At 46.7% G+C, this 27,984-nt stretch overlaps 1 protein-coding gene across 1 annotated transcript; it reads left to right on the forward strand.

Moving 5' to 3' along the window:
* The first annotated feature begins 85 nt into the window (after positions 1–85).
* Positions 86–27,984, forward strand: rerg (RAS-like, estrogen-regulated, growth inhibitor). Its single transcript, XM_047022926.1, has 5 exons — positions 86–397; positions 3,958–4,128; positions 20,753–20,809; positions 24,973–25,046; positions 26,124–27,984. Exons 2-5 carry the CDS (start codon positions 4,068–4,070, stop codon positions 26,532–26,534), a joined length of 603 nt encoding a protein of 200 aa, XP_046878882.1. The 5' UTR covers positions 86–397; positions 3,958–4,067; the 3' UTR covers positions 26,535–27,984.

Genomic DNA, 27,984 nt, shown 5'->3' on the forward strand with positions numbered 1-27,984 from the left:
CTCCTCTCCCTCCATTGGTTTTATATGCCGACAGTAGAGGGTGCTATGCCGCTTCGAATTGATGCAGAATGCAAGGGTATGCAGCACACCGTGGTTTTAAAATATCAAGTTCAACAGCTTGTCTCTCAGTCTTTCAACTACCCTCCAGTTGAAACAAGCTCTCGGACAAACGTGCAGTTGTTCGTGGTTTAGTCAGTTTGGACCGGACGACATCCGGGGTGTCAACCCATCGTATTTAGCAGTGCACGCGCTGCGCTGCGTCCGTATTGTGTGTTGTTTTTTGGAAGGTCAAGAAATCGCCTGCACGTTTACGCAAAGCGGAGGAAAACTGATCAACTTTCAGAGCTGAGATCAGCTTAATCATATACCAAATTGTTTTCATCGTATCCTATTTCCGGTGAGTGGACCATAAATCCGTGAAATGTTTCTTCTCTTGTGTGACATGTACTCCAATTCATTGTCCACTGTCTGTTTACGTTGACCGCACACCCAGTATTGGTTCTGCTGGCAAATTAAATCACACCAATCATATGGACCGTACTGCAGCCAAATAACTTGACTTGCATTTTATAAGTAGACCTATAATTTTTTTTATCTGTATGAAATGTGAATACATGTCATTGTGGTGTGGGGAGTTTGATGGGTTGTCAGTCGGCTGTTCTGAAACTACATCGACAATGGATAGTCTACAAAAGACTAATAACCTGTCAGGTGCTTCCAGCATATAGTGGTTATCCTCATATGCCAAAATTACTCAGGGCCATAGGCCTACTGTAACGTGCGTGCTATAACCAGATGTTTGGAGAATATGACTCAATTATTGTGTAGGACAACTCGTCATGATACTCATATATCAAGTCGATCAGCCACCATATCGCCATGTGGAAGTAAGAATAATATGACGTGCTCTTATAAGGAACTATTATCGAGAAATACGTGATTGGTGCGTCTTGACGTGACAGCGAAGTGTTGTGTGAGAGATCAGATGTTCAAAGAGGTCATTCAGGGGAGTCAAGAGGACAGCGAACAGTCGACCCCCTTTAACCAGCGCTCCGCCGTGACAGATTTGTATTAAACGTTGTGGAATCCGCTTCTGAGCATTCAAAAGACAGCTAAATTCCCTGTAAATACAGTTAATTGTTCAGACTGTGGAAAGTATATAGATTTAATGTGTACATAAAGATTTAAGCCCTTACTGTTATTACGTTTTAAATACATAGGCTATTAATTCTAGATTAACCATGCAAGATTCCGCACCCAACTCCATAGTCCACTGTTGATTCCACAATAATCCTTGACAGTGTGGAGGGAATACCAGACACATTTACTACCCCTGTGGTTTGTGAAGATCCTTTTTTAGCTTGCGGCTCACCATGGCCCAAGCCTCCAGTCAGGTCTCCACCCAGGGTACGCGTCTGAACCCTGTAATCTGTCCCTGGCCTTGGCCACCACCCTGACTCTCTGCTGACTCAACGTAGCCTGCAAGACCCGAAAAGGCTGAGTCGATGTACTAGGCGTTTGGTTCTGTGTGGAAAGAAAAATAAAGGCTAATTGTGTTTAGTCCCTGCCAAAATGGGAGCGCTTAAGTCAGATGAAACAATGGCACAACATGTATATCACCACAATATAGTGAGAGAGCACACACACACACACAAACATACACACAAACACACACACAAACACACACACAAACACACACACACACCCAGGGGGGCAAGGTGCCGTCCTCTTCTTCCTCCTCCTTCTCTTATTTCCACTCCTCATTCCTCTTCATTCACCTCCTTCTCTGCTACCTCCTCCTCATCCTGGGTGTTCTTGCCCTCTGGTGTGTGGGTTGACCAGCTGTTGAGTTTGGTAAATGTTGCTGAGTTATAGTGATGGTGTGTGTGTGTGTGTGAGAGAGAGAGAAAGAGAGAGAGAAACAGCAATAGGAGTCTGAGTGTTCTTGAGTCTTCTGCCTTCATTTGCTTTGGCAGGAGGAAGAATGTTAGGATATAAAGCCTCTCATCTTCATATTAGGGTGGTCTGTGTGTGCGTGTGTGTGTGTGTGTAAGAGAAAGAGAGCCTCCTGTGTCCAGGCCTGCTTGCTCAGCCAGAGGGAAGAGAGGGATGTGCCCATCCTTGGCCATGTTGATGGTGCTAATCATGTTCCACTTGAGCCTTGCAGGAACCTGGGAGGTTCAAACAGGACACACGATCTCATTAGCAGAGCAGTGGAATGCCATGTAGACATGACAGTGTGGTGGTATAAGGTCTGGTCTGAGCTGGGGGTGGATTGTGCTGTGCCATGTGTGTTGGGCTGTGGTATGGTGAGGGGTGGCATGGCGAGGGACTGTGTCGTGATTGTGGTATGGCGGGGCGTGGTTTGATTGTTTGATGTGGTGAGTTGCCCTGGTGTGGTATGTTATGGTGGTGTTGCAATGTGTTTTGATGGTTTGGTGGGGCGTGTTGCTATGGTGGGACGTTTAATGGTATAATGGTGTTGAAGCAGGGTTTCCCGCAGCACTTTACAGTTAAGGCGGCCGCCTAAGCAACACACACCTGCCGCCCTAAGTACGTTGTAAAGAAAAAAAATATATATATATCTTTTTTTTACAGGGCGATATCCGCCGTGTTACTCTGTCATGTTTTCTACATTCCATTCCAAAACGCCAGCCTCCCTTCATTAGGCTAATGCACAAACTGTGCGAACCCCCCCCCCCCCCCCGCCCCCCCTGACGGCGGCACCCCACCCTACCACCTTAACTAACACCATGTCTGTGGGAAACCCTGTGTGGAAGGATGTGAAGATAGAGCCAGGTTATAATCAGTGATGAGGGACAGAGATGAATTGAGTCATTAGCCTTCAACATGAACCAGTCTTGTAAGCAGATGAGGTTAAGGGACCTGTGCATCTGCGAATGTTGAAAGGGGCTACGATAATCATATACATTATAAATGATAAACTAATTGAGTAAAATTGCGTCCCAGCTAGAGCTAAGTTGAGTTTGGGATACGTTTTGTCAGTGAGTCAAAAAAGATAAGTGTAGCATTGACGTTGTTTTGGGCTCATAGTTATCTGTCATAAATATGAATGAGTAATTCAGCAGACTGCCAACCGTATGCTTTCCCTCTCTCTCTCTCTCTCTCTCTCTCTCTCTCTCTCTCTCTCTCTCTCTCTCTCTCTCTCTCTCTCTCTCTATCTCTCCCTCTCTCTCTCTCTCTCTCTCTCTCTCTCTCTCTCTCTCTCTCTCTCTCTCTCTCTCTCTCTCTCTCTCTCTCTCTCGCTCCTTCTCAACTCTTCAGTGCTGATAGAAACGGCTGCTAAAAGCCCACCACTACACATGACGTGTGTGACTCACATCAGCGATGATGCAGTTGCCCTCGGTAACGCTGCAGATGGTATTCTCAGCCTAATCTGGCAGATGAGCAGGTGTGAGACAGTCACTTAGATAGCTGAAGAACCAGTCAGTTAGTGAGATAGGTGATGAAACAGCCAGTAAGTCAGTCCATTACACGGCTGAAGATACCAGCAGATAGGCAGCCAGTCAGAGAGCCAGCCAATAAACAGCCAGTCAATCAGAGAGAAGAGGTCCATCCTCGGTAAACACCAGCCTTGTTTCCTAGTGATGGACGGCCTGTTAGAGAAGCGCTCTGCGTGGAGACCTGAGTCACATGAAGCCCAGCAGGGCTGCATGGCAGATACCACTGTTCTCACTGAGGGGGATATTACCCCTTTTCAAATGAAAACAGCAAGATCATTCCCACTTGGATTATCTTGAGATATAAAGCTTTAAAGCACTTAGTTTTGATTTGTTATCTTGTAACACCGTTTTTGTATTTTTATTTGACTTTATGACTCACAGTCTTAATAAGAAACAGGAAAAGACCTTCATGTTTCATGTTTCATTGCTGCAGTCACAGCAGTATCCTCAGACCCTAATCCTGCATTTGGTGTGTGGTGTGTTCTTTCCCCAGACTTCCCTGCTCCCGCGTGGTGTGAAGGATGGGCCTCTGATCTCACACCCACTGTGGGAACTGTCAGCGCTGCGCTGTAATTGGCTGGCTGCTTTTTGGTGTTGGTGGTCATGGCTAAGAGCCCAGAGGTGAAGCTGGCCGTGTTCGGCAGAGCAGGGGTGGGAAAATCCGGTAGGTCTGTCTTATTCTCTCTGCTCTACTTTTCTCCTCTTCTCTTGTATTTTCTCTTCTCTCTTCCTTTCTCTCCTTTTCTCTCTTTCTCTATTTCTCAGTTTTTTTTATCTCTCTCTTTGTATTTTCTGTCCCTTTCTCTTTCTCTCTCTATGCCAGTCCAAAGATCTGTAACTGTTTTATCTCGTCTGTATCGCTCTCATTTTCATCCTGCCTGGATCTCTGTCAGGTTTGATATCTTCACTCCCCTTTTGAACAAACTTTGAGCAGTCTGCCAAAAACCTCATACACAAATGGTTGTTAATTCTTGCAGTCCTACTTGTCATTTACCAAGTAACAATCAATCTTGCATGCAATCATCCTATTACACGAGGTCGATGCCCCAGCCAGAGAGATAAGTTACCAACATTATCTACAGTGTCTAACAGGATAACACGGCATACATTTCATGCCGACTGCTAATTAAAACAGATTTCTGTCTGTGGTGATCTACTGTGGTGGAAAACATTCCTTTCACCTGTCTAAGAAGCCCACCTATGTAATACCAGCGCAGCTGGAGGTCATAGGAAAGGCCTGTCATGAAAACTCCAATAAGGACACATGTGGTTCAGATAGAGGGATCCATGATAACCCTGTTACCCCAAGGCCTCTGGGGCTCCCAGGCAGCAGCATGTGCCCCCTTGGACCAGTGGAACAATAGAACATAATACAATGTAATACAATAACAACAGGATAGGATGTAACAGAATGCAAGAGCAAATATTAGAATATAATAGAAGAGAGTAGGATGCAATATATTTGAGTATGATGGAATACAATGGAAAAGTATACAGTTTGATAGAAAAAATCTATTGCAATGAAATGTTCGTTTGTGCTGAACATTGACTTGAAAGGCTATAGACTGTGGATTACAGTTTGACACAAAACAAGCACAAAAACAGATTTTCCCAGCGCCTCAGTGCCTGTCTGTCTTCACAGTGTGTGGTAAAGTGGAGATAAAAAGAGTCTGAGACCTATTGTCCCAGCACAGTGTGTCCTGCTGTAAACGTCAAGGCCCAAGTGAGAGGAGGTGGATGATGAAACAGGCAGAAGACCTGCTTTGTATCGCACATCCCGCTATCTGCCGCAAAGCGTTTTCTTTTAGAATCCAATCACAGCCTTGAAAGAGGAGTTTGCTGAGTTCCCGCTCCTGAAAGATGAGGTGATTAGTTTCCCCGGCAGTTCAGGTGCATTTCTGTGATCGTAAAGCCTGTCAGTGTTGGATGTCCACTGTGGTTGAAAGGAAGCGGAAAATCGGTCAGCATCGACCGAGAAGACGAGCTAGAGGTAGAGATCATGAGAGGGAAGAGACCTTGAGAGAGGAGAGACCTTGAGAGGAGAGACCGTGAAAGTGGAAAGACCTTGAGAGAGGAGAGACCGTGAAAGTGGAGAGACCTTGAGAGAGGAGAGACCTTGAGAGGAGAGTCATGAAAGAGCAGAGACCATGAGAGAGGAGAGACCATGACAGAGGATAGACCTTGAGAGAGGAGAGACCATGAGAGTAGAGTCCATGAAAGAGGTGAGACCTTGAGAGAGGAGAGACCTTGAGAGGAGAGACCATGAAAGTGGAGAGACGATGAGAGAGGAGAGACCTTGAGAGTAGAGTCCATGAAAGAGGTGAGACCTTGAGAGAGGAGGGACCTTGAGAGAAGAGACCATGAAAGTGGAGAGACCATGAGATGAGATACCTTGAGAGGAGAGACCATGAAAGAGGAGAGACCTTGAGAGAGAAAAGACCTTGAGAGAGGATGTCGGAGAGATGGTGGTGGAGAGAAGATGGTGGAGATGACGGCAGAGATGATAAGAGACAGTGATTTATCTGATTCACTGGAATCACCACAGGACACAACTATGTTCTCACACCAGGTGTTCACCAGACCTATTCGTATTTAAAAAATACAAAACATAGTTATGTAACATGAGTCATCTCTACAATACATGGCTGGAACCATCCAGCAGATCTCAACCAAAGTCAGCTGGAGAGTGTTGGAGAGAAGTATTCCACCATGGCTTCATACTACTTCACAGACAGAGCATGGTCGATGAGAGAGAGAGAGAGAGAGGGGAGAAATGTGGTGGGGCCAGGGGTGATTAGGAGAGGGAGAGGGAGAGTGCATAAAGGCTTTCGAGGGCCACATGTGGGTGTAATTGCTTCCTAGTCTGACTGCGACCACGGCTACCTCTGTGACCCCTCCCACTCAGACCTTGATTGGCTGACAGCCACTTGAGTTAGCTTTGAAGCCGGGGTTAGAGGTTGGGTCAGCAGGAGAGACAGACACACACACACACACACAATATATCTCCCTAACTCAGATACCTGCACATATCCCAAAATATAATATAATACAAAATAATAATACTCACTTTTGGTGTTTTACGGATGGATTAGTAATGGATGGATAGATGTTGAGGTGCCACAGTAGGTGAGTTCCTCTGCCAGGCTCTGTTTCATATATGACATTGTCCCATTGCACCATGTGGCTCAGAGCTGTTTTAATTCCCCAGACTGTCAGTTTTACCTTCCCTCATAAAGTGATTCTGCCTCGGCTTGGGACTGTGGACTGGTGGTGAGTGTGTGTGTGTGTATGTGTGTGCTAGAGGTACAGGGGGGTTATTAATGGGATCTATTCCTGTAGACGAACAGGAGCGTGATGGACAAGTGATGGTGAGCACGCTCGTCAGACAGGGCTGTGGAGAGTCGGCAGAGACATGGAGAGACTGGAGAGAGAGACGTGAGGCACTGGGGTGAACTGGAGCACTGGATCACCCTCGTCACCAAGAGGAGAGGGAGAGAGGCAGACAGACAGGGCTAGGTTAGGGCAGGGCAGGCAGGCTCACTGACAGGCAGACAGATAGACACGCTGATGGATGGGGACAAAAAGGGAGAGAGAGCAAAATGCTGAATGAGAGAAAGAAATACAGAAATATACAGAGAGGGAGACAGACAGAGTGATAGACAGAATACAGAGTCCTAATTATGTGTATTAAGTGTATTGACTGGCAGTTTATCTGACTGGTGTTTTCAAGGCTGTGGTTTGTTGACACACAGGAGGTATTGGTGTCTGTAATGGGTATAAATGGGTTCGGTACATCTGTCAGTCAGACAAGCACTCACACACTCATAATCACAAAAACACCCACAATTTTGGATGTTCTTTTGGCGTGAGTTTAGCTTTTTTATCTAGGGAATCCAGAAGTGGAAATGGAGTTTATTGAGTGTGAAAGAAAGCCCCATAAAAGGGCCCGTCTGCCAGCTCCACAAACATCCTCTCATTCTCACTCTCACTCTCTTTCTCTCTCTCTCTCTCTCTCTCTCTCTCTCTCTCTCTCTCTCTCTCTCTCTCTCTCTCTAATTATCCTTACCTCCCTGCCTCTCCGTCTCTGTCTGTCCCTCTCTCTCTATCTCTCGCTCTTTCTCCATTATTCCTGAGGCAAAGAAAGGTAACAATAATACAAGTCTGCTTGCTGTTCCAGAAAGACCGCTGTTTATGGTTTCCAGCGGCAGGAGCTGACCATGAATCAGCTTAATGCAAGTAGCTCACTCAGGAAGGGTCTAAACACACTCTTACACTGCATGGACAGGGCACACACACAGGTGCACGTACACAGACACGCACACACAGGCACAAAATGTTAATTACGTTGTGGCTTCGGACCCCTCGGTATTCCCGCTCATGTGATTGAATGACCACTCTTTCACTGATGTAGAATAGGCTTGAAGACCAGGAACAACCATATCCATGGATGCACCCAACAGAAACAAAGATGTTCCAGACATCTCTCTCTCTCTCCTCTCTCTCTTATTCCTCTCTCTCCTCGCTCTCTTTCTCACTCTCTCCTTCATCACTGTGGGCTGCAATATGCAAGCCCACGATCGCCCTATTCAAGGAGGCTTGTTCAGGAAATTAAACATCTCCAGGAGGAATGGAATCTGTTATTCGAATGGACGTTGTTCATGCCCATCTGGGTGTTAATCTTCCCTGACTCCTGCCCTGAAGTGCTGTGCTCTCTAACTCAGGTCCAAAGGTCCAATTTTCAAAAATGTGCCCACTATATATTTTGTAAAGGGGGAGGGATATGGGCTGGATATGGGCAGTTTTTTCTTCTTCAAAGGGAGACAAAAGAGGGGGTTTCCCTGCCCCAGCCCACTTAAAAGCATGTAGATGTGCTGATGGTTGTCTGATTGTTAACAGGCCCCTGCAGTCATGTGTGGTTGTGTTGTCTGAAAGCAGCAGTCTGATGAAGGCTCTCGTGTCCCGGCTGTTGGGTGACGCACAGCTGGCGGCTCCACTCCATCTGCACCTTTGCAATCTGCAGGTAGTGATGAAGGTAGTCTGAGGGTGTGCCAGCCCATGAGCAGGCCATGCACCCGTGGGTTTAGCCCTGCTTGGCAAGTCTGAGCCACACCCCAAGATATGCTTTCAAACCCAAATCAATTCCTGTGAAAAGGTATTTGAAAGTTAGTTGTCACACACAGTCATACTTTCATCCTTATCACCTTAGAATATTACATTTCTACGTGTAGCAAATCAAAGAACACATAAATGATACACGTTTCGTTAAACTGTAGAAGGACAAAGTGCAAATTCCTAGCAACCACCATCCTAGCATTGGGGGAAAACGTCAGCATATTTTTCCACGGAACGCAGACGTTCTAGAACGCAGACATTCTAGAACCCTTCTCAGCCTACTGCATTAACCACTTTGTGTTTTTACAGTTTATGTTAGTTCTGGAGAGCTGCTATAGCCACACATTGTATATGCCTTAGGTAATCACTGTGCTGAGCAACTCTGTGCCTTGTTACATGTTGCATGGTGTATGTAATGGGTTTTGTTGAGTTACGACTTGCTTATGTTGCTCGTGTGTGAAATGGTTGTTGGCGTACATTGAGGCACTGGCACACTGATATTGAAAGACCAATACTGAGCAAACACATCTAATAGCCATATATTACCATAACTATTTATTTGATTTTGTGATTCTGTATTCCACTTCAAAGGTTTCCTTTGATGTCCTTGATTGCAAAACTTCTAGGATCATTTTGGACTTGTTTCAACTCTAAAACACACACACGCGCGCACACCCACACACACACACCCAAACATAATTATAAGGCATTGATGGACACATGGACAGCACACAGACAGTAGTTCTGGTTTTGTCCTGAGATAGATCCAAGGAGCATCCTACAGAGCTGTTACACTCTGTTCCAAAAGCAGAGAGACACTTTCATGCACTTACTGAGCACGAAGCACAGAGGTTGCTTGTTGTGATAATGAGTTGGAATCAAAAAACGAAAAGAAACAAAAGTAGCCATTCTCTTGAATGTCCGACAATAACACTGTTGATTTACATCTCTGTCGAAGCCTACTGTGGGCCAACCTATAACCCTCCCCTCATCCTAGCGATTTAGTGGCCCCCAGGGAGTGTTGTTGTCTGGTAGCATTTGGCCTCTATGCCATAAAGATCACTCAACCAGGGGCTGGCCTGACGCCAACCCAAACAAGAGGTAGAATATTCAAGCATTTCAGAGAGAGAGGGAGAGAGAGAGAGACAGAGAGAGAGGGGAGGGAAAGGGAGAGAGAGAGAGAGAGAGAGAGAGAGAGAGAGAGAGAGAGAGAGAAAGAGAGAGGGCGAGAGAGAGAGAGAGGGGGAGAGAGAGGGGGGGAGGAGAGAGAGGGAGAGAGAGAGATAGAGAGAGAGAAGGAGAGAGAGGAAGAGAGAGAGAGTGGAGCAGGAAGGACCTTCTCACTTTGTCTGCAGCAGAGGCTGCTCAGTAGAGGAAGGGTTCTCAGAGGCGCTCTGTGGAGGCACCAGGGAGTGTCTCAGACACTCTGTCCTGCTCCCCTGTCTGTCAGCGGGCTGAGGGCTCACCCCCGCCTGGCCGCCTGTGGGGGACTCACTCGTCTGCTTGACGATTGGCTGCCTGCGGAGAGAAGATAGAGGGGTGATGACTGGGGAAGAGAAGGAGGGACAGGAGAGAGGGAAGCAGAGAGGAAAAAGAGAGGAAATGAGAGGTGAAAGAAGAGTGGAGAGGCATGTGGGAGAGAAGGGATGACAGGAAATGAAGATGGGGGCCACATACAGGGAGTGGCCTGAGACTGTGTTGTGTTGCCTGTCTACGGACTGCATGCATGGAGGGTGAAGAACAGGCTTCTGCATGTCTGTTGCTGTCGAAAACCTATGCTCGGTTGTGCACGTGGGTGTATGTGTGTGTTTGTGTGTGTGTGTGGCTGGGTGAGTATTCCATTTCACAGACAGTTTCTAAATTGTTTTGCTTTCAAACCGTGGATAGCATACATTACATGCTTTACTTACTGTACACTATCAGAGATTGTAACAGGCTGATAATTGCTCCTATACATCAGGTCAATACGTCATTGTCTAACCATGTAAACTGCACAGAGGGAATGAAAAGCACTGCATAGATGTAATTACATTCTTCTACAGGAATGAGGTATGATATGTTCTTCCCACACTCTGACACTCAGGGTCCACCAACGAGCTCTTAACTTTGATCGAAATGGATTACATTAGCATCAGCCCTCTCTTCTTGCCTCTCTTCTCCTCCCCTCTCCTTTCCTCTTTCCTCTCCTCCTTTCTTCACCTCACTCCATCTCTTCCTCCCCTTTCATCTCCTCTCCTCTCTCCACCTCTCCCTTCCCTTTCCTCCTCGCTCGTTTCCCCTCCTCTCTCCATCTCTTCTTCCTCCTCCCCTCTCCGCTCCTCTCTCCATCTCTTCCTCCCCTCTCCTCACCTCCCCTCTTTCCATCTCTTCCTCTCCTCTCTCCATCTCTTCCTCCCCTCTCCTCCCCTCTCTCCATCTTTTCCTCCCCTCTCCTTCCCCTCTCCTCCCCTCTCTCCATCTCTTCCTCCCCTCTCCTCCCTTCACCTCCCCTCTCTCCATCTCTTCCTCCCCTCCCCTCTCCTTCCCCTCTCCTCCCCTCTCTCCATATCTTCCTCCCCTTCCCTCTCCTCCCCTCTCCATCTTTCCCTACCTTCTCCTCCCCTCTCTCCATCTCTTTCTCCCCTCTCCTCTCTCCATTTCTTCCTCCCCTCTCCTCTCTCCATCTCTTCCTCCCCTCTCCTCTCTCCATGTCCTCCTCCCCTCTCCTCTCTCCATCTCTTCCTCCTCTCTCCATCTCTTCCTCCCCTCTCCTCTCTCCATCTCTTCCTCCCCCTCTCACTGCCCTCCCCGGAGCCTCCTATTGTCCCTGGGATGGAACAGGATGTGCTCAGAACTCACCTTATCTATTCCCTCTCTAAAGGCCTTCAATCAGCCTCAGCACCCACACACGCTCTCCCCCTATTCAACTGCTGCAATCTTACTTCACACAATGGAACGCCTGCAAAAGGGTATGTTTGTGTCACAGGAAGGTGGGCTTCTCTTTGCTTCACTCACTTTCTGTCTCTCTCTTTCTCTCTCTCTTTCTTTATCTCTCTGTTTCCCTCTGCCTCTCTCTCCCTCACGGATTATATTTTGTCTGCTATCTATTGACTTATTTTTTAGACCCTTGCCAACGCAAGCGCTGATAATGTCCACCTCCATCTCAGCCTATGGCCACTTTGCAAGCACTCAGTGCCAGAGTTTGCTGCCTTAAAGGAGTGTGAGTCATCGCTCTGATTTTTCCCTCTTGTAACAAAAAATCTGCCCTCCCCCCCATTCCCTCCCCCCCTCCCTCCTCCGTCCCCCACTGTGTCAGGAGATTGAGAGTGCTCTTACCATTTCATGATGGATCTATTAAGTCGTTTCTTTCTTGTCCTTTAAGAGAGGTGGGTTATTAGGAAATACGCTGTTTTATGTTTCCTTTTTTTTGGAACCACTTGGAAAATTAAGTCAACACACACACACACACACACAGCTCTGTCTTATCTGGTCGGTCGTCCACCCACTCTTCACATCCAATCAAGTTCTGATTCATCTGTGCTTTTAACAGAAGTTCCCCCTCCGTAGATGTCAAAATGATTGCCAATTGCACTCAAGTCATGAAACTCATGTCATTTTCATTATATTTTTATAAAAACGTTCATCAACTTGTATGAAGTGTATTGCCTTAACATCTGGATGTGATTTGGCCAGAGCACTAAACCTACAAAAGCCACTTGTTCGTTGTTCCTCTCCGACATGGTTGCTTTGATCTCTCAGTGATCCTAATGGTTTTCGCAATCAAAGCTACACAGCAGTCTGCGTTCGAAATAGGGTCCGTCCTCCACACTCAATCACAGACATCAGTCTTAAAACCACTGACAGACTACAGTCTCCAACTCCCAGATTAGGAGGACAACACAAGAGGTATCAGATGGGCAAGACAAAACCAGAGTATCACCTTCAACTGACTAAATCTAGTGTACTTGATCCCAAACGCAACTGCATCTCACTTATCATCTGGGTTACACGTGAGGAAGGCTGAATAGGAGTTAAGCTCATATTGTTTAGTGACCAAATGAGCTGGAGATCCAGCGTGTTATCAGAAACTTGATGCCCTCTGTAAGTCCAGCCCCAGCCAGCTCAGCCTTTCAGCCGCACACAGAAGTGTGAAATCATAGCCGCCCTGGTGCCCTAGTTAACGCAGCCTCGGGGCTTTGCGGAGAAAGACTCCATCTCTCTGTCTCTCGCTCCCTCTTGCGAGGTCTGTCTTTCTGGAAGTTTCTCTTCTGCTTCTCATCTCTCTCACTCTTCCTCCCTCTTTCTTTCGTATTCTTCCAGTTATCACCTTCTTGGCTCTGACTCGCTTCCTCTCTTTATCTCTTTCCCGCCCTTCTCGCTCTTATGGAACACCTTTAAAGTGGAGAGACCTCGGGTTTCACGTCCCCTTTCAGCCTCTCAAAGTGAAACGGGAGACCGGGCCCAGGGAGACCTGTTTTCGAGCTATCTCTGTGGCCCTGCACACCTGTGTGGGTGTGTTCAAACCCGAGATATCATCAGCTGCAGGTGATCAGGGGGCACTGAGCACGTTGGATGGGAAAGACAAGGTCAAATAATGGGATGGAGTACAGTATGTACTTTGTTTGCATGTGTTGCTCATGCTCCCTAGGTCTGCGCTGCCCTGTGTTTTGCACATTGGGCCTATTTCTAATGGACTGCATGTTGTGTTGAAACAAAAGAGAGAGAGAGAGAGAGAGAGAGAGAGAGACAGGGGACTTTCATTACTAAGAGAAGGGTTCTCCTGGCGGTACATGTATTCATTAAAGAGTAATAGAGATGGCGTGCGAGCACAGAATACTCCTCAAATAGAATCAGACCCCAGTGAATCATGATCCGTATCACCATCCATACTTAAAGACATGCTTAATATATCAGGCCTGTGCTTTAACCTCTGTGTCAACAGTCACCTAAGTAAACAGTTGGATGTTTGGATCAACAACCAATCAGAGGCTGTAATACTGTTACATAACGTGCCAAATGGTTGTTGATTCAAATATGTAGGGCTCCCTTTCTTGGTTTCTAGATAGTTTGTTCCAGATTTATCAAAGGGAATGTACTTAATACGTCAAATCATAACCCCTGTATTAAGAATAAATAATAAGTATTGATAAGTAAATTATCATTCACTATTGACCTTCAACCCAAGAAGGCTGGCTTCACAAATCCGTGTTCCGTCATGTTCCTGTGAGACAGGGAGTGTGGCACGCTTTGGAGTGGCATTGATTTATTGACTCAACAGGCCAGTGGCCAGCCAGGAAGGTTGTTGGCTTAATTGCAGACAGAATTATCACGGCACCATGGCTGGAGGATGGAGGGAAATCAATCAAGCAGCCAAACAAAGCTCTCAAACTTCTGGAGTGGGTATAACACACTCTATAAACAGAAGCAGGGCTGAGTGGATGGTGTGTGTGTGTGATGAGGCCGGAGGCCGGAGGTAGACAGACCTCTCTGGTGTTTAGATGAAGGTATTCATTTCCTCTGCCCGGGCTCCCCAAGGCGGATATTTTATGATTAATGACGGTGTTAAATTCAAGAAAGGGATTTGCTTATCCAAAGTGTTGTGACACTATTCTGTGCGTTAGATTTACAGGACTCGTTTATTTGCTTTTTTGGATGACGACAGTACTTCAAGAGAAGTGGTCATGTAGGTGGCGAGAAAAAGGTAGAGAGAGAGTGTGTGTGTGTGCGTCATACTCTTCACACAAACATCAAAAGTACAGCAGCAAACACATTTGCTGAAGCCCCCCATCACATTATGTCTCTTGGTAAGTAGCGGTAAGTTTGACGTGAAACATGAGTCATTCTGGCAGAGAGCGTTCCATCTCCGTTGTCTTCGCCATGTTCTAAATCATATTTATAGGATCGAGGCTTATTGGCAACTAAATTATATGCGATTTTTGCTGATGAGCGGAAAGGGGAAGGATGTAAAGGGTTTAGTCATGCAGACGCAAGGCAGATCTGTGTCGACCGACGACAGATAATTGTCAGTAATGAATCCCATAATAATCTCATGAGAAAGGAAGGGTAATACGTTGATGATAGCAGGCCCATCTAACTAGATGGAAATGCTGTCGACGTTTTCTGGCAGCAGCATCAGTAGTGGAAGTCACCCCTGACTGCAGAGCTGTCCCTGAGCACGTCAACATCCATGTATCTCACTGGCGTTGTTGACCTTTCAATCTGCATCCGAGCCCAAATGGAAGGCCTGTTACTGCGGCAACACAGAGAGCCCTGAGAGTCTGGTGATGGTAAAAGGCATGCTGGGAAAGCTGGGTCTGGGTGCTGAGTGTTGACATTGGGAGTCTTGACCCAGACCACAGGAAGTGGTCTGGATATTTGTTGTTGCTTGCTTTGTCAAAAGCAAATTTAGTGGCATTTAAAGCTGTTGTGTGGTGCTGGAGTGAGCCGTGCTGTGGTTTTGTCACAAGCCCCTGCATGAACGTCCGACCTCGGGGTGATGCTTCATTGTAATGCCAGTCATGATTTCTGAAACTCTTATTCAAGAACAAAGTAGCAGGCAGGCCTGAAAGCACACATTGTGATGCAAAGCCCAAATACAATTCTTTATTCGGTTCACTTGAAATGCCAGGTGCATACAGTATATCTGCTCAAAGTGCAATAAAAGAAGCCAGCAAAACTCAAAGCGTTGTTGCATGCATAGCAACTACTATCATATAATAAGGCAGGGAGCCCTTCCCCATGTACATCCATTCCGCCAAAGTTAAACCTATTCTCATGTATATGAATAAATGGTGAAATCAATCACGCGAGTGTCTTGACTGAACTGTATATCAAGGCTGCTTGAGGGGTGAGATGAAAACATCTTCATTCATATTCTTGAACAAAAATTCGATTTAGCCATGATTTCATCTGTTCTTATTCATGAGCAGGAGATCTCTAATCGATCATCACATATATCTCAACCAAATCTATACAACATCTCAGAGTATCTCTGGACCATAATCCACCCCAGAAACGGATTGGACACACGTGAAGGGGACAGTCACGAGGCAGCCACACACACACACGTACACATACACAATGTCGATATCAGAAAAGGTGCTGCTTGAAGTTTGTGCGTAGATCCCATGGGTTTTCCCTATAGGTTTGAGACGTCAGACAGACTGAACATGAGTCTCCCCCAGCGGAGTTCAGGGATGCATAGACGGGTGGAGCCAGTTCTCCAGCCTGTCTACAAGGAGCCCCCCAGCTCTGTGTGTTTACACTATGCTATGGAACCCCCCCCCCCCCCCCCCCCCCCCAGACAAGTCAATGATTCACCACAAGATGATTGGATCTCCCAGCGCTAAAGTAAACCATAAGCAGACGGACGGTCTTTAAAGGACACTCTTCCAGTCGAGGTCGCGAGACACCAGATAACGTCATGAAACGTGAGAATGGAATTGAGTCATGGAGGTTTTGTGAGGATGTTGTTGTGGAGGAATGGGATTTTTACAACAGTCCGAAGGATCAGGCTAAGACACACACACGTCCACTACATCCACAAATATACAAATGCACAGATACTCCCCCCCCCCCCAAACACACATACACACAAATACACACATACGTACATCGATACATACACACCCACACATGAACACAGATATAGGACAGGGTCACTATCTCCCAGGCTGTATAGTGGGGTGTGTGGTGAAACCAGAGTAGCCTGCAGGGTGTCTGTGTGCTGGCTGCAGCGGAGCCACTAGGAGGGTGGTGAATGAGTAACACGGCACTAGTCCAGAACAAGGAGCTGGACACCACTAATTGCCAGCTCTTTGTTTGTAGCCTGAATGCCATTCTCCTTCTAATGTACTACATGTTGCGTGTCGGACAAAAAAGGGCTTTGGTGATTACCTCCCATGGACTTTGTTGACGCAAGAGATCAAATACAAAGCCCCCACCCAACCTCTCTTTCTATCGCTTGTTGGTAGGTCTTGAAAAATAAACCTGTTCCCGTGCTTTAGAACATGAGGAAACTGTTGTTTGATCCTTTGACATTTGATCCTTTTGGCAGACATGTTTATCCAAAGCATATAATACTACAGTGCAACAACAATGTCTCCATGACTACAATGCAACAATAACATCTCGATAACAGTATCTAGCTGAAAGATGTATAGATTAAAAAAATAAACAAACATAAAACAAAAATACTACTACCACAGTGCAATAATCACATCTCATCTCCTCAGTTACAGGACCCCAACATCAGTGTCTGGGGCTGTCTATGCCTGTCTTTTGGTTATTTCCTGTCTTTATTGCAGCAGGCTCCAGATCTTTCCCAGCTCAGTTATTGAGCACAATGCCATTCTGGTTCTATTGACTTTAGTCTGTAGAGGCTATTGATCCTGGCAGTAAGACACCCACTGCAGAGCGTCCAGCTGCTAGCAAACTTTTAGACCAAGTGAGGATCAAGCTTGGTCTTCTCCAATGCGAGAAAGAGCTTTAGCTGTGCAGGAGTGGGCAGTGTGGCAGTCACAGGCTTCAGCCTGGACCAAGTCTGAGTGAGCTGGTGGATTTACAGATCTGAAGTCCTGCTCATGATCTGTGTCTGTGTAGAAACTTCCTGTACCAGTTGGATGTTTGGTCTTGGTTAGCAGTTTCAGACCCCAGTTTAAAGAGTCAAAGAGTGAGAGCGGAAAGAATACAGCTCAGTGGTAGAGCTTGACTGCATATCAAGAGGTCATAGATTATAATCCCTCTTTAACACTGCTGTGGATGAAAGCGTCTGGTAAATGATAACATTACTATAAGGAGAATGTCTGGGCTTACAGAGGTGCCTCAGGACGAGAATGCTTCTAAAATGTAATTGCTACTCTTGGCATTGTATTACATTAATACATGTGTTGAAGCTATTACACTGTACAAATGCTTACTCTAAACAAATAATTATCAAAATAATGTGTTCATCAGTCTTTACATACAACAACCATGACGATTTTAACCAATTTGGAACTCAATTTGATTGTTTTGTGACTGCCAATTTGGAACAGTCACAGTTCATAATTTCTTTTCTATATTCTGAAATCAAATTGTATGAAAAAACACAAAGTAACTAGACAGCTGTTGTATGTTTTGGCAATGGTAAATTGTATTTATACTGTGATGCTGCTTGTTCTGTTTATATGATATGAAGTCCAGAATGTCCATGTTCAGAGACACTGGAGTCATGACGGACCTACTCACCCTACCTGCCTGCCGACATGACACATTGTCTACCAGACTCCGCTTTGAGATTCATTGAATGTTGCATGACATGCAGTCCTTGTTTGAGAACCTATTTAAGTGCCTTAGCAGGGGAATGTGCTTCTATGCTTAGCAGAACCATAGTGTGTAAAACAAGGCATTGAAAGACGTAATTCAATGAAGAGCCATTCAATTAGGGGGCATGGGGGAATATTTGAGGAACACGAAAAGCATGAGATTGTTTACAGGCTTCCACTAATGAAAGGTGGCTTTGTAAGAATTGTCTCATGGTGCTTTGTGATATGCTTTGTATTATACTGCAATGCACCAACTGATATTATATAATTGTTTATTGTCTTTAATGTGCCGACATCAATTTGAATATATGACAATTTCATGAATCACTTAATAGTGAATTAACATGATTATGATCTTGATCATGCTTAGGCAACTCACAGTTCTACATGCTTGTGGAAAGACAAACTTCCGGAGCCCAAACTAAGGCTCTCTTCTCCGTAAACAACACACTTCCGATTCAAAGCAAAGACTTGACGGGGGTTAAAAAACAAAATACAATGTGTCAGAGGCTATCCATTTGGTATAATAGCTCTTCCTTGTAGTGGCTAATTACATTGGGGGAAAAACGAGGGCAGGATGATGAATGTTCCCCTCCAGTTCAAAGGCAAAGCAATTTTCCCCATTGTCACGCTGTAGAAAGCTGCAGTGTTGCCGCTTGACGGTATGAAATCAATACCCTCCCAGTTTCAAGTAGACCACTCAGACCTATTCAGAGTCACTGAGGCGTGTGACGGCCCCTGTGGTGAACACCACCACTGATGGAGAACAGTGACAGTGGAGTGGACCGAGCGTGCAAACACACACACACACACACACACTACTTTACACACATACACCACCCTGCATGTCCTCATGGAAACACTGCAGCACGATTACACTGTTGACTCTCCGAGTTTGAGTTATGAGCTTTCCAGAGTGGCTGAGGAGGATATTTAGCTGTGTCTCTCTTGACACTAGCTACTCAGGGAGGGAGGGTGGAGGGGTGGGGGGGTCGGGCGGGGGGGGGGGGGGGGGTTGAGGGGGCGGTTGATGGACGGTCGTAGAGGAGGTCCAACTTTGAAGAATGGGGCCTTTGTAGCCTTGCTGTCACTGTTACCAGAGGAGGCCTTGGCGGTGGTCCGCTAGCAGCCTTACAGAGCATCCTCCAGTCCCATTAGCCATGTCTCTTACTGGGTGGGAGGGGGGGGGGATAATGGACCAGCAATGCGGGGATCTAGCAAGCAGAAAGCACTGATAAACAGCCCTGCTTGCAGCCAGTGACATGTAACCTGCCCCTATCTGTCGTATCTCTCAGGTAGGACAGATAGATGGGGGGGCCCTGACAGAGCAGAGGAGGGCGGGGATGAACGAGGGGGAGGAGGAGGAGGGAAGGGAATGGAGGGCAAGGGGGGGCACAGGAGGATGGAGGGGAGCCAGGCTCCCACCTCCAGAGCAGAGCTCCAGAGGGAAGCATTACTGTACCAGCAGACAGCCTGGCAGAGTTGGGCCCCTGGTCTCTGGGAATATGAATTGGATGACATGGTGGTGGGTGCCTGGTCCAGAATTTCCAGGAGTAGATCATGTTATATTTAGCATCTGAGAAAATGCAGAGGGAGAGCACCGGCCCCGAATGATAAGGCAGCAGAAGAAAGAAGGGAACGATGAACGTTTGGTTCGATGGAGCGGAATGTCTTTACTCATCAGTTAACGAGACGGTAACATACCAAGTGATTCTGGGAAAGGCTCCCGAATGACTCAACGTTTTAGCATCCCTGCCCCGTGCTGATTGGTAGATGAAAGGAGGGCTAATGATATCAATGAGCGCTCCTCAAGCTGTGCTAGATACACAGTAGGAGATGTGATTGCGAGGCGGGAACCATGTCAATATTCATTCTCTCCACTCCACTTACTGGTCAGGTCATGTTTGCCAGACCAATGATATGTGGTGACCAAGCTCTTCACTATCGCTCTCCATCTCTTCTTCCTCTCTTTCTCTCTCCTGAACCTAACCTAATGGACTGGCAGGGGAAACATCAGTTTCCATAGCCAGCGGGCATGAAGATACTATTAAAATATTCTCAGCCACTAAACTTTTATGATGATTATTTATATTTCATCGCTAATAACACTCTACTGAATGTGTTTATGCTGGCTAAGTGGTGGAAGAGGGATTAATCACATGATGCCATTCATGCGTCCTCTCCTGCTAGTTTTCACGGGCAGACGGCACTCAGGGAGGCTGGTTCTAAACCAAATGGGCTTTTAATCCGGCTCTGAGGACAAAACGGGGTTGAACGGTCCACCCAGTGTCACAGTGGCAGGATATTTCAGCGTTCGGTTTTGTGGAGGCTGTGAGTCATCTGTTGTGGCTAGAATGTTTTTTTTTCTTCACAGAAGCGGCTCATGGAAAGGCCTGTCGTAGAAAGGTGAATGCTTGAGAGGCCAGGGGGCAATTATGCTTTGATGAGACCAGATGCCGGGTCTAACTAGCCTCTCTCTTTTTCTCTGACACTGTTACCTACCCCCCCCCCCCCCCTCTCAGTATTATTATTAGCTCTTATAATGTAAACCTCGTCAAGCTAGTTAATATTCTGATGACATTCTGCTATAGCAGAGTAGTTTGCATTTCACAGTACCCTTCACAATATACCAACATCCACAGTGGGTTCCTGTCTGTTCTGAAGTGGATGTCATTATATCTGCAGATCAGAGCTTGTTTCTGACAATATTGTACATCGGGCTCGAGAAAGTGTTCATTGCAATCATTGTAAACATCTCGACACAGAAATTGAAAGCTTTTGTGTTTACTTTAACATCATGTTGTGCTTTAGTGATTTGACTGTGTCTGTTTGATGTCTGATTTCCTGTGGTGATGTTTGAGGGCTGACTATTTATTTTCTGTTTGTCCTCAGCTCTGGTGGTGAGGTTTCTGACCCGACGCTTCATCTGGGAGTATGACCCAACTCTAGGTGAGACATTTAGGCCTCCACACTGACTAGTCACATGACTCGCCGCTAGTTAAGATACAAGACCTCCACACTGCGGGCCTCATTTACTAACAGAATTGCGCCCATTTCAGGCGTGAAATAGCGGGTAAAGACATAACACCGTATTTTCAAAGGCAGCGCACGTGAGTATAAACGCAGATTACCGCTGCTGGGAGGATAGGGAAAAAGGGTGTGTATATTTCTAGCTCCTGTTTGCTGAACTTTTTTTTTTCTTTTCCTCGAATCACCCATGGTGGCTGTAACATGCAGGCAATTTTTCCCATCTTTTAACGGCGCGCTGATTAACACTAATGGGTGCTGATTGCCCGACGAGGATCTGGTTTGATAAATACCACGCAAAATGCGGAAATACACCATCCGCTATTTGCGGTTGGGCAAAGGCGCAAATGTTAGTTAAAAGCTGCATTCGCAATGTTAGTAAATGAGACCCGGCCTACATATAAACATCTTAGCATGATGGCAGCTCGATGCTCCTGTTTCAAATAAATAGCTATCCACCCAACATGGGAGGGGCAGGACAGCTTTCCAGCTTTACCTGACTTTAGATCAATTAATATCCTGTCAAAAGACTGCCTCATAGTTTCGGCTGTCTGTGTCTTGCTAAATCAACCACAAGGCTGATTTGTAATTTCAGAAATTAATGTTATGCATTGATAGAGGAAGCCATTGGCCTTTGCTTTAGGGAAAATCAGATTTTCCACTGTTGACGTTTCTTCAACAGGGAAATATCTTACCTCCATCCTACAGTACCTCCATGAATCCCCCCTCCCTCTCCCTCGCTCCCACCTCCCCTCTCCCTCCCTCCCCCTCCCTCCTTCCCTCCCTCCCCTCTCCCTCCCTCCTTCCCTCCCTCCCTCCCTCCCTCCCTCCCCCCTTCCCTCCCTCCCTTCCCCCCCCCACGCCACCCTTTCCCGTCAGACAGAGACAGGAATGTTATGACTTACCCAAGGAATTTTCACTTTAAGATGGCTTCAAAAGATTTAGAATTTACGTGGACAGACAGTAGCCATGGTGTAATCAGATTTACCTCTGGGGCTTCATCCTGACTGAGGCCAGCCAGCGTTCCAACGGGAAGTTTATGTCCAGGACAAGGTTGTTGTGGCATATTATCCTCTAAGAAAAAAAAGGTGCCTTTGTAACCTCACCAATCCCTGTCCCTGTTGTAATCCCTATCCCTGTTGTAAATAACAGTATGATATTAATGGACTTGCCTGATAGAAATAAATATTTGTGAGTGTTTAACGTTCAATGGGGCGCACCAGCAGTGAAACACTACTTTCAGTGAGCTGCTTTGTTTGGCTTTTAGTGTGGCAAAAGAGGTGGCGATAGCACTGGACATAACACACTGTATGTTGACACCTGAGCCTTGGGTTTGTGGTTTTAATGACTTTTCTTTCAGAGTCTGAAAGAGGTCTGGGTTAGCATGAAAGTCCCATGGCCAGTATAGTATGCAAAGTAGAGCCTGCATGGGGTGCTCTCATCGGAGCAGGTTCAAGCACTTGTTTTGGAAGCAGGAGCGAGTACTGAAGACACTCCCACAACAGGATTTTTCTCCTAACTTTGTACCAGACTTGTGTGAAAGATGAAGCATTGAGCTGTAAGCCACGCAGAGCCAACAACTTTGAGGGAAGATTGAGTTACGACACAGGGAAGATTAATTTCCAAGAACTTCAGAGAAGAGTCTGGAACCAATTTCGTCATGTTTTTGAGAATAGTGCATCTAACCTTCGAAGGCCTCTGCTGGTTCAAGAAGTTAATCAAGTTTTAATACCACAATATGAGCAAGTTCATTTCATCAGGAGCAGCAGATGATACTGTATACATATATGTAAACATATATCCTTCCTACCCCCCTCCTCCCTCGCCCGTCCTCTCCTCCCTTCTCTTCCCTCCCTCCCTCTCTCCCTCCCTCAGTAGATTCCAGGCGTCTGTTTACCTTTGTCAGTTAATTTATTTGTTTTTCATTATTTCAAATCGGTCCACCCCGGAAAATTAACCTGTGACGCCCCCCGACCACTTTCTGTGATTACTGTTACGTAACTCCATTTGGTGAATATTATTATTGTCGTCCTGTACACATCGTTTTCATTTATTGCGCTGCCGAAATTCTCCCCCTGACTTGATAGGGGATGTGATTATGAAGCAAGCATTCAAAATGTGGATACAATTCACCATAGTGACTACCCTTTAGACTTGTAGGTTCAAAACAAGCACACTGACCTTTCACAGGAGTTTTTGGGTTCTCAGATAAGGACAAGTCCAGACGGGTCTCATTGAATCTAGCCCTGGATAACTCATCACATACTGGCTTGAAACAACCTCCCCCCCTAAGTTTCATCTTGTCGTAGAAAGAAGAGAACTATAATTGTACACAATCATTTGTTCTTTTCACAATCATACTCCCAGGTTCTAGACCAGAACTCCACAGTCATGCCTGTTGCCATGACAATGGTCTTTAAATGTTTTGCATTTACAGGTTGAGCCAGCAACTAATACACAGTACTGTATTAGTGTGCTCATGAAATCGCTTAGTCGGGACAAGTTGAAAGTGATCATAGCCCCTGTTCGTGTTCCCATCTTTGTCTACTGTTGTCTCTCATCCACTCAAGAGAACGCCATTCCTTGTCATTCAATAGAAAGCATGTGAGCCCGATAAGATTGTGGACTACCTCAAATACCCATTGACATTGTAAAACTGCATCACCAGATAACACACTGATCTAATCTCATTAAGTGAACCGAATTGCATTTGATGACATCTTCAAAATCACAGATAGAGCACCCAACAAAGAAGCAGGAGTTTGTGGCATTTCGTCATAGCAAAGGAATACGAGAAGCAGCATGGATGCCAGCTGGTTAATGCATGAAGCATTTTAAATGAGCAAGACAACCCAGATACGTTTCCCTGAGAGGCCTCGTTGACGAGTACAAACATCAGCATTTAGGGCGGCTAATGACCAATTGGTTTCCCGTTCTGCAGCAGTGGTCTGGACTGAAGCCTCCTCCTTCTGTCTTCTGCAACAACAGGAACCGTGTCGAGAGGCTGCGAGTGTTTAAGGAATGACTTATTTGCTGCCAGGAAAATGACGGGAGTTTTGGCCTTTCGTCAGATCTTTAGATTGGAAGGTTGGACCAGTTAAATCACCCTCAGGCCTCCTGTCAGTACTCCACCACACAGGGGAAGCTCAGCAGGGAAGGCTGGGGAGGAGAGAGGAGGATAGTGGAGGAGGGAGAGCGAGGCAGGATGGGGGCGCAAGGAGAGTGGAGGGAGAAGAGTGGAGGATGAAGGGTGGGGGGAAGAGGAAGAAGGGCGGGCGGTGTTTGTGGAGGGAGAAGGGAGGAGAGTGGAGGATAAGGGTCGAAGGATGGTGAAGGACAGAGGGTGGATGGTGGTGGAGGGAGGGAGGGTGTTGGGGTGTTGAGGGGGGTGTCGGTGGAGGGAGCAGGGCGTTGTGTGAGTAATAACTGCTGAAACAAGCTGTCCCATAGGCAGACTGTAGTCCTGCTCCTAAGAGGACGGCCTAGTGCCTAAAGGGGGATGTAAATCACCAACCTGGCGCTCGCCAGCGGCTTCCACAGGTCTCATGTGCTCAGCCGAGGACTCTGATTTACACCTCAGGGCGCGCCTGGGCCGAGCCAGGGCTGATACGCACACATCGTCACCATCCTGACGGTGTTAACTTGCCATTCCTCAACAGCCACAAACTAAGCTGGAGAAACATAGCAGTAGAACACCCCCAGCATGTCTCTGAGAAGAAAACAAATGTACCACATCCATAGGTTCGGCAGGCTTTAAAAAGCTTGGCTCCACAGTGGAGCCAGCCCAGTGCAGTGAAATATTCATTTGCTGGGGGATCCTTTTTTACTGGGATTCTTGTGTGGTGTTTACACAGATGGGCTTTGTACGAGGAGCAATTCGGGTAAATGACCCTTTAAAGGTGAAACAAAGAAAAGGTCACCACCAGACCTCACACCTGCGTGCCTTGACCAGGTGTCAGACACTCTCTCATCCCATTGGTCAAAACGCCTGGAGGTAAAGTGGAGGTCAGCGGGACCGAGCGGGGGTCATCGGTCACTATAGCAACCAGCTCTATCTGGTGACCAGGTTTTGTTTTTGCTTTCAGAGTCAACATATCGCCATCAAGCCAACGTCGACGATGAGGTGGTGGCCATGGAGATCCTGGACACGGCTGGGCAGGTAGGCACAGACACATCCAGGGGGTGTACTGCATTATACTTATCTTAGACCGTAACAATCCTCGACAGTGAATCGAAGAGAACATCATCAACATTGCTGTATTAGCAGTATAACCGTGGCCTTTCTCCCAGCTGTTTCTCTCTTTGCTAATCACGCAAACGTCTCTAAACACTCTCCGTCAGACTGGCTTGTGAGCAGCTCCCGGCTCAGAGATGAACGTGCCTTCACTGCTGTGTGTAGGTGGACACTGATTTCCCCTGTGACACAGGCAGTCTGTGGTCTATTTGAGGTGGTCGGTAAGGTGAGGGCTGGAGTGCAAACATGTGGGCCAGTGCAGGAACAGGTCTGTCTTTCTTTCTCTCTCTGTCTCTCTCTCTCTCCCCCGCTGTCTCTGCTCTCAGAGCTATTAAGAGGTGGGAGTAGACATAAAGACAGATGGGATTGAGGATGACGATTAAAGACATCTTGGATCTTGGACTCTGAGGCGTCTTTGTACCTCGTAAATCCCAAAGTTCAGAAGTCAGCCAGGTACAGAGGCGACTGCAGTCTTTGTTCCACTGCAGGAATGTGGCCTCACTGTAGTTTTTATATGGTCTTTTAAAGCAAATCATGTGAGATCAGAATCTCAGTGCTCCCTGCAGTGAGGTTGAGACTCAGGGGATTTGCCACACGGCCAGTAAGCTGTGCTGCAACAGGACAGATAGTTCTAGATTGATACAATATGAAAAGCAGTTGCTTCAGTTTGCACACGGTGCCGAATATAGTGCTCCAAATGTGTGTTTAGCAGGGTTAGGGTTAGGGTATTTTAGTGAAGCACGGGAGGTGCAATCACAGTCTTTAGATCACTCTCTCCCTGAGGTCTGTCAATAACGTGACGTTTTCTTTAAAAAGAAAAATACAAAAACAAACACACACTAGAATCCTCCATGACATTTTCTCAGAAAACAAAGGCTGAAACTCTCGCTCTAAGCCTCCATGGTTCTCTCAGGGGAGTTCAGTGCTTGCCTACGTGTCCCCACGGAGTTCAACCGCGCCGCATGCTAAATGTCTCCGTCGCTAATCCTGTCTCGCCCTCAGGAGGACACCCAGCAGAAGGAAGGCCACATGCGCTGGGGCGACGGCTTCGTCATCGTCTACGACATCACGGACCGCGGCAGCTTCGAGGACGTGGTGCCCTTGCGGAGCCTCCTGGAGGACGTGAAGAGGCCTAAGAACGTCCCGCTGGTCCTGGTGGGCAACAAGGCCGACTTGGACCACGCCAGGCAGGTGGGCACGGAGGAGGGCGAGCGGCTGGCCGCCGAGATGGCGTGCGCCTTCTACGAGTGCTCGGCGTGCGCTGACGAGGGCGGGGCGGTGGCGGAGGCCTTCCACGAGCTGTGCCGCGAGGTGCGGCGCAGGAAGGCTGTCCAGGGGAAGGCCAGGAGACGCAGCTCCACCACGCACGTCAAGCAGGCCATCAACAAGATGCTGACCAAGATCAGCAGCTAGAGGGCGCCCCTGCGCACATCTCACCGTCACAGACGGTAGAAGAAATGAGGAGGTGTGAATATGACTTTTATTTTATTTTTTGGGGGGGGGGGGTGCAAAATCAAAGGGGGGCAATGTTTTTTTGTTCCCACCGCGCCGATGACCCGTGGCTTTAAGGAACGTTGTTTTGTTGGTTGATGCGTGACCATGTTGCTATGCTGAGGTCACAGGTCACAGGCAGTGGAACATCTGCATTAGATGGGGAACAGGTCTCTGGGGGATGGGATCGCTTCAGGCAGTCTGGACCATGGGACTTCTTCTATGCTGCACCAGTGGTTCTGAGCCCTCTAAACAATGCTGGGAAATTCTACAAAAATGGCTGTCAACACAATGTGAATACTCCAATTTTGTAACCTATAGCTTCACCATCTTGAACGACATAAAAGAGAATGCCAAGTAAAGTTAAACAAAAAAAAATATACCGGGCTGCATAAAATATACAGCATGCCAAGAACTCCACCTTTGTTTATCATAAATGATGGACAAATGATTAGTAGTTTCCTCTGCCTAGTTTGTTTGTAGGAGAATGTTTTGACATGCTGTGTGGGCCCGGTGCATGTGTGTTTCTTCTCAGAGCAGTGTTGAACGATCCAGTGAAACACCAACAGCGTTATCTTTCCCTCCGATCACTGAGCCCTACGCTGAGGCTCTCTGGCCTTCGCTTCTTGTTGACCTTCTAGAGTTTCATTAAGCTCTTATACACACACACACACACAGACAGACATCCCACCAAACACACACACACACACATACACACATGAACACACCCCACCACGCAAACACACACACACATACCACCGCATGCACACACCACCAAACACAAACACACACACCAACACACACACACTCCACAAACATACGCTCATGATGATGAAATCCATCATGCTATGTTAACATCAAACGAGTCTCCCCCAACCTCCAACCCCCATACCAAACCATGCCTCCCTTATGCTGGTTCAGAAGATGGCTGCAGATGCTATCTCCTGCTTTTCAAAGAAGAACAAGATCATGGTGGAAAGGGGCCTATGTAAAATTATATATATAAATATATATATAAACATAATATATATATTTATATATGCATACAATATATATGTGTATGTATATATGTCCGGTAATCCGGTTCTCTTAGATTAGAGGGAATGTGATTTATTCAGTCACATTCCAGGGACCTCCCTCGATGGGTGTCATTGTACCTTTAAATGTAAACTATGTATGATATTGCCTTAATCAGTGTCGACTTTGAAATAAGACATTTTAACGATATACAACTGTAATAGTGTTTTAACTAGACACTCTGTTTCTTGGTTGTTTTGAAATGTACCTGATATGTTTCTGACTTTCCCTGTGTGGGAATCTCCCCACCTTTAGTGTGCAACTGTTCTTAAAACAACATTAAACACCCTCTGTC

The sequence above is a fragment of the Hypomesus transpacificus genome, chromosome 7 (assembly GCF_021917145.1).
Source record: "Hypomesus transpacificus isolate Combined female chromosome 7, fHypTra1, whole genome shotgun sequence".
Classification (NCBI taxonomy): Eukaryota; Metazoa; Chordata; class Actinopteri; order Osmeriformes; family Osmeridae; genus Hypomesus; species Hypomesus transpacificus.